The following is a 7,320-nucleotide window of genomic DNA, read 5'->3' as shown; positions in this document are numbered from 1 at the left end:
AATGAGGACTTTATGCTTGTGATATGCTGTCAGGTGCTGTTTCTTCCTGGTTTAGATTCAGCTCTCAGTGTTTCATCATAACTATGGACCATTTCAATCTTGAGTGTTCCAGGATGACAATGCCTCCATCCTCAGGGCACAAGTGGTAACTGAATGTATTTGTGTGGAAATAAAAACGTGAACTACTCAGTATATTAACAGCACTATTATGTCTCCATTTCCAGAGCTTTATCCAGTGAGTGTTGCCGTAATGCAGGAAGCAGCATTACTATGAAAAGAAAAACACCAATAATTAGATTTTTTTTTGTTCCAAAGTGTGGATCTATAATCGATTTACAACATATTGATAAAAATAATCCATGCCACTCTGCTGGTCTCGAAGCTCATGTTGCATTTTTTATTTTTATTTTTGCCATTTTCTGAACTTTTTAAATGTTCAACAGTCTGTCAAAGGAGGCGCCACCAGCAGATGGCGCTGCGAAACCACTGTAGCTGCTGCAGCGGCACAAGTCTGAGATTATACAGCACGTTCATTCAACTTTCTAGATGACGCAAAAGCAACACAAAGGAAAAAAGCAGAGTCACTGTATTTACATAATGCGTGGTGCGCTACAACATGGCCGCTGTTCACTTTCAATCGAGTCTTGTACAGAAAGTCACGAGACAGGAGAAAGGCTTCCGTGAGGTTTCATTGATTTTATTGTTTTGCTAATATCTGTGCAAGGATAAGAATTACAAAAATCTACACACTAGAGATGATAATATATCCGGTTCCTATCATACAATGTTATTTTTTACAAGCATCCTTTAACAGTATGTATATATTCATTCCAATGTACCTATTACACTTTAAAGATATATTGATCATCCTTATAAGACAAACAACAAATATCACCAACAGTAAACAAGTTCAGCTAAACATCCACACAGCCTGCGGTGACCGTGTGCGATCTAGACGAGTCTAGACAAGCGTCGATGATACCGATGTGCTATATCATGTTTTTCTAGTTACGACTTCATCAAAATGAAAACACAGAACCTACAAATGCAGCACAGTTCCCTGTAGTGTTTATAAGTGCATTAGTCATTTGAATTGTACGCGTGTTTTTCTTGTTTCTTGAGGTAACACAGCTAATCTTTTATTTTTTTTATATAGAGAGATGACAATATTATAAGAACATTTGTCTGATGTTCGTCTTTATTTCTTTGTATTAGTTACATGGATGGCATATCTATAATGGTCACAACAATCGTCAATGTGTCCTACTCTGCCACCCACTGGCCCCGATCTGACACTAATAGATGTGGAAACAGGAATGTGGTTTTGGCTGAGATCATCATTTCTTGTTTGTTTAGATCAAGACTTTTAAGAAGTAGCTTTTGAAACAGCTTCCCAGTACCGACGCCGAGAGAATTGATCAAATATAACTATCACAGTGGGTTTGTAACAGTCCTGGTCCACTGCTGACGACAACAAAGAGAGGCAAAGACGCTGCTACCGTGATACCGCCGCTGTAACGGTCGCAAACTCACCAGACTTAAGCTGTTCGGAGCAAACTATCGGTCGACCGATGCCAAAGAAATCATTGTGCAGACTTTTATTTTTTTGGATGATTTTGCCAAACTTCGTACATTCCAAGACATCTCCATTTCATTCAAAGCCACTGTGCATAGATTTTTCAGTCACAACTGCCACGGCTTGACCCTGAAGCCAATGCAATGCAACTTCCTCGGAGCCAGCATCTAGTGGTCATTAAAAAAAGAAAAAATAAGAAGCTACAGCTTGAGGCAGTTCCACTCTGGTTTCACCATTCACTGTGCTGTTACACCGTGGGACAGGAAACCTTCTCGTCAATAGAAATGGTGCCCAACGAATTCTAATTACTATAGACTATCTGGACCACCAGCAGACACTGGATGTCTACATGATTAGTGGTGAAATATTCCCTTAAGTGTTCCCTCATAATGGAACAGGAAACCAGGCACAAGCTCACAGCATTTTTATAATCGAATAACATTTCGATGAGAGATGTTTCGTTGTCATATTTCAGTAAACAGAAGTATTTTCCAGTGCATCCCTTTGTTCCAGCATGACTATTCAGCATGGTCGATAAAATATTTCTCCTAGTTTTAAATCCTATTTCTGCGTATCGTTGTAATACAGTACACTGACTTGTTCCCAACTCGTGTGGGCAGGAACCACAAGTTGCCATCCTACACTACACAATATTAGTGGTAAATATTCATCGTACAGACCCGGCGTCAATGTTTGTTTTGCTGTCAAAAGGAGGTTTAGGGGCGTGATGATAATCACAATCAGCCGGCATCCACAGTGTTCTGCAACCGCTTGGCTTGTGACTGACTGGAGCTACATGTTACCTTGTTTGTCTGAGGATGAGGAGGAGGTGGATGGTGAAGGGGAGGGCGCTTTGGGAAAGACCCTGTCAGTGGGCGTGATGCCTGGGCTGCCCAGGCCGGAGGAGCTGGAGCTGCTGGAGCGGTGCGGTCCCTGGCCCTGTCCGATCACAGGGGCCGGTCGGACAGGTCTGACAGGCGGGGGCCGTAGAGGTGCACTCGGTCGACGCACCGATAGAGCGGGCTTGAAAGTGGTCATGGTCTCGGAGGAGGAGCTGCTGCTGCTACGTCGCTGGGCTGCGTCCGGATCTCTGATCACCATGGTGTGGAGGGGGCTGGCGGACGGATCCCCGGCTCCACCAGGGTGCTTGAGAGGCTCCAACGTGTCCAGGACAACATCAGGGGCGTGTTTGGCCACATTCTGCCTCTCCAGCTCACGCAACTCATGCAGAGCTGTGTTCATAGTTTTCTCTATGTCCTGACAAACATGAGCAGAGGGAAGAATAATGTTGAGGTCTAGAAACTGAACTTAAATAACCATGAAAAAGCAAATGCAATCACTGCTGATGGGCATATTTTATTGTCTCACTCCCAAAATTGTGCAGCCCCGGTGCGTTTAGTGCTCCGACAGTTTTCCTGACTCTAAAATTCACTTTATTAATTATGTTATGTTTTGGTGCCCAGCGCAGAGCACAAAACATTTAGTAGTTAGTCTTTATTTAGCATTAATTTAGCCAACGCACAGGCCACTCCCTGACCCTGAGACTGCAGACTCTGCTTATTAATCAAATATAAAATATACAGAATATGTAAAAAAGAAGTCCGTATCAACAGCAGCTACATCTGCCCCTCAACATTTGTATTTTTTCTGTGTAAGCGATGCAAGAGCTGTATGTTTTCCTGCTTTTTGTTTCCAGGTTTTAGCTCCTATGCTCCTGCAGCACCCCAACCCAAAGCTGCACTCTGAGCTAAAATTAAGTCAGCGGAGCGTCAAAAGCATTTCAATGAATTCCTTCAAAATGTATTCACCTCTGCACTGCACTCACCTCTGCGAGCGCCTCAGCCTCGAGAGCCTTGTGGTCTCCTAAACTCGCGTGTCGAGTGGTGCTCGGCGACGATCGCTGAGAGTGGCTGTCAACAAACGCCTTCCTGTCGGGGTGGTTGATGCAGCCGGCGCTGCCGAATGTGGTGAGACGCCGTTTCTCCGGACTGTCTGTTTGGCCCCTGATAACAGCCATTTTGTGTGGGCTGCAGGGCCGAGGCATCACCCTGGGGGGCTGATCGGCGGCTCTGGTGGGGCTCAGACTGTCGGCGCCGTTCCTGTGGCGAGGGACCGCAGCTCCATCTGATCGCACTCTCACCCTAAGAGAAGGTGATAAAGCAGATTTTGTAATTAGCATGAATTTCCTCCCTGTGGAAAACTGCACAGTGTCACTGGGAGTTTTTGACAAACCGCACCTTCCTAATGCTGCTCCGAAGCGGCTCTCAGATGTGTGTTCACAAGGAGACTGACGCTCGTTTCTGAACGAGGTTCTGTCATTGTGGTGCGGTCCACTGCTGGTCTCACTATCAGTCCTCTGAATACTGTCTGAGAATGCATCGTCCCTGATACAGACATACAGTGTTGATTAATGGCTTCTGTCTTGAGGAAATGTTCGCTGAACCTTATAAAACACTAGATCTGTTATAGAAAACATCTTTAATAATCACATCCATTCCACAAAGGCTACTCAAAGATGTAAGCAGCAGGGGGAGCTTCGGCTGCTCTTTTCTCTGTCTGATTATTATTGTTTCTGACCAAACATCAGCCTCTGACACATGTGATAATTGGATCTACTGTACTGAATCAATGACTAAACGGTTAAAGCTCCATCCTGTCTCCTGCCTTGTGCGTTCCTGACCGACACACGGGGATTTTTCATTGTGTCTGATTATTTTTTACAGCCAAAATGAATCACTGATCGCTCCATAGAGGCCACTTTTGGCACCACATAAACCACTATTTGTCTGAAAAATCAGTTTTGTGACCTGCCAAGTGATGCAGGACGGCTGTGTGATGTGGCAACAGGCTCTAGAAGAAAATAAAGAGCTGAATTTAGGAAGTAACCAAAGTTTTTAAAGCTCTAAATCATGGGATCAGAGAGTATTTTATTTTGTTTCTGCTGCAACTAAGAACAGAAAATGAGAAAAGCAAGGATTTGAGCCACACTGACTCTTACAAGGCACAGGTTTTGTGAGGCCGAGCTTTCTGGAAAAACAACACAGCTCGTGAGAATCATAAGAATAGAAACATGCATTTTGGGAAAGTAGAGCAACATAAATAATGACCAAGGTAGTGGCTCCTTGATTGGATTAAAGATCTGATGCAGTCTTACACTAAAATAGGCTCAGCATGAGAAAACAAAATCATATTTGTGGTTATTTATTGTATGTGCTTCACAGATTAAATTCATCCTACTCACATGTCTTGCACCACGATGTACTGATGCGGGATCAGTCCGTCCACGCCGTTGTGTCGGCCTTCCCACCAGTCCTCGGAAGCTCGCAGGTAGAGAAGCAGCGACGCTCCCTTCTTGAAGGACAGCTCTCTCGGCGTTCGGCCCACATAGTCAAATTTCGCTATGGCCTCAATCTGCTCCAACTCTGCAATACAAGGAACGTGACAGAATCCAATTTAGGAAGCCTCATTATTTCCTCTCTCAGCTCGTACAGCTGACAGAGGAAATAATGATCGTGACAGCGAGCTGACAGCGGATTGATTGCGTTAGAAGACTCACCTTCATCACTTGTGTTAGGTCCGGTACCGTTGTCAATCTCGTCGAGAGCTCCCGGCTCGCTGTGGGGGCTTTCGCTGAACGGAGACAAAGGCAGGGATGCAGAGAATCAGCAAGCCTGTACTCTACTTACATCTTTAGCTCTCAATAAAAAGACTCCCAAATAATATTTAATATTTACAAAGATGTTTATGGAAATTAAAATCAAATAGAGTCGTTACTTGATAATCCGACACTAAATGTAAAACCTTCTTTTATGTCGGATTGTCAAGACAGAGGTCGAGATACAAGGAGGGCTTGATGCTGGAAGGCTCATTAGTTGTTAATTATTCTTTATAGTTGTTATAACAACTAGTAGGGCTGGTCCCAATAGCACTTTCTGGTCTCTGGATATTCAGGCTGAAGTAATGATGAATACCAGAATATTCGGCACCGTCGGGGGACACTTCCACCCCGGGGAGCGCTCCGACGGGGTGGAACGCACGGGCAGTACTTGGCTGCTGATGCCAGTTTAGTTAGCGCTCACACTTCTGTTTCCGCAAGTCGCATTTAATTGGAAATGTGAACAAACTCGCAAAAAATTGGATTTCACAAAAAAATCCCAACTGAGCATCAAGTCCTGCAGTGTGAACGTAGCCAATCTGTGGGATTGTTCAGTCAGATAATACGCCGTTATCCTGATTTATGACATAAAATGTCATGTTGGAGTCAGAATCCAAGGCTGTCAGTATGTTAAGGCTGTTTTTCATGGGTTCCGTTCGTTTTTCCTAAAAACCTGTCAGATAGCAAAGTCTTGGATTGTTAAGGGTCGGATTATCGAGTCATGACTGTACAATTTTTGTTTTGTTTTATATTGTTTTGGTGTTTCTACATTACTGTCACAAAAAGTAAATGCAACAAATGGAGGCGAAACCTAAACCTCTAACCAAATTAAATGTGAGAAATAATGTGTCTGTAGAGCAGATCTTTTCAAGAACTTATTGGCTAAAAGGTAGAAATTCCTTAGTGTGCTGTAGGCTCATTTTCAATGGGGGTTACTTAGTATATCTGGTGGTGTTAATCATTTTGTTAGTGTACTCAAGCATTAAATAGAAAACAGTTGTTCTGGTTGTCTGTCTGGCTACAAGATTATGACATTTTCTCCCCCAGTTTAATAACTTCGACTGCACTTTCTAGATTAAAAAGAAGACATTTCAGTATTGAGTTAAAGGCACAGAATGGAAAAGGTTGCACATTTTTCCTATGTTAAGTTGTAATACAACACCTTGCCTTGTACCTACCAGTAATCCTCCCCTCCAGCCATGCACTTCTCATACACAGGTCCTTCCAGCTCTCGCTGGGTCGGGAAGATGGCCTCATGGTGGATGATAACCGTCTTGATGACCTCGTTAACGTGTGCTTGGCAGGCCACGGGATCTTGGTCATCTGGTATCGGCATCAGCGTGGGGCCGAAGCAGATAGCCAGGTTGTAAGGGTCCATCATGTTCTCGTCGCTGTACTGGGAAAGACTTGGAAAGACGGGAGCTGTCAGTATCACTAAAGCAAAAATGCGCTCTTTGAATTTGCTGTGACGAGACTCACTGATTCAGAAATGCAAACAAGTATCTCATGACGATGATCACGGGCCGCTGAAGAGTCACGACTATCTGCTGGAGGTGATGAGCTCTTTCTGCACCAGAGTCAAGCTCTAGGAAAAAAAAAAAGAAGAGATGAACAATGAATGAGTGAAACAGCAGCGGACAGCTACACTAAACGAAAGGCCTTACATATTTAAAACGTTTTCCGGGAACGTGACTCACTGGTGGTGGATATGAGGTCGAGGAAGCGCTCTTTAGGGAACAGCGGGTTTTCCAGCCCCCGGAAGTAGAGCTTAAGAACGCCCGCCACGGAGTTGATGTCATGATCAGTCTGATCATCCACCAGAGGATCCTCTCCTGTAGATGTAACACATGGTTAATACTACAATAATCGAAATTCAGTCACTGCAAGCACTTTGAAGTAACATCTGAGACGGGAGGAGTTGTGTTTTCATCTCGTTCTCATGACAGTGACTTGTAAGGACAGTCGACTTTGGATGATCTATAATGAAATGGATCGAATTAACTGTGACCTCACAAAACACCTCTCACACTAATCATGACAAGATTTCCCATAGGATGAAATAATCAATTTTTATCTCCAGAAGGTCAAG

The 7,320-nt window shown here is 43.9% G+C and overlaps 1 protein-coding gene across 3 annotated transcripts in view; it reads right to left on the bottom strand.

The window, feature by feature from the left end:
* Positions 1 to 676: 676 nt before the first annotated feature.
* LOC103360254 (SLIT-ROBO Rho GTPase-activating protein 3-like) overlaps positions 677 to 7,320 on the bottom strand; it is a 34,447-nt gene continuing 27,803 nt past the window's right edge. For 2 of the 3 annotated variants that reach the window (XM_008285943.1, XM_008285952.1), the window contains exons 15-22: positions 6,929 to 7,063; positions 6,711 to 6,816; positions 6,410 to 6,637; positions 5,133 to 5,206; positions 4,818 to 4,998; positions 3,814 to 3,960; positions 3,402 to 3,717; positions 677 to 2,833 (exon numbers count right to left, since the gene is read on the bottom strand). In XM_008285943.1, the coding sequence (XP_008284165.1) occupies positions 2,369 to 2,833; positions 3,402 to 3,717; positions 3,814 to 3,960; positions 4,818 to 4,998; positions 5,133 to 5,206; positions 6,410 to 6,637; positions 6,711 to 6,816; positions 6,929 to 7,063 (1,652 nt within the window). In that variant the 3' untranslated portion in view covers positions 677 to 2,368. The remainder of the gene's footprint in view (positions 2,834 to 3,401; positions 3,718 to 3,813; positions 3,961 to 4,817; positions 4,999 to 5,132; positions 5,207 to 6,409; positions 6,638 to 6,710; positions 6,817 to 6,928; positions 7,064 to 7,320) is intronic. The other variant, XM_008285959.1, reaches the window with a different exon arrangement.

This window comes from Stegastes partitus, unplaced genomic scaffold, assembly GCF_000690725.1.
Source record: "Stegastes partitus isolate 25-593 unplaced genomic scaffold, Stegastes_partitus-1.0.2 Scaffold10, whole genome shotgun sequence".
Taxonomy (NCBI): domain Eukaryota; kingdom Metazoa; phylum Chordata; class Actinopteri; family Pomacentridae; genus Stegastes; species Stegastes partitus.
Note: the sequence above shows the minus strand (reverse complement) of the source record. Positions and strands in the feature narration are given on the sequence as shown.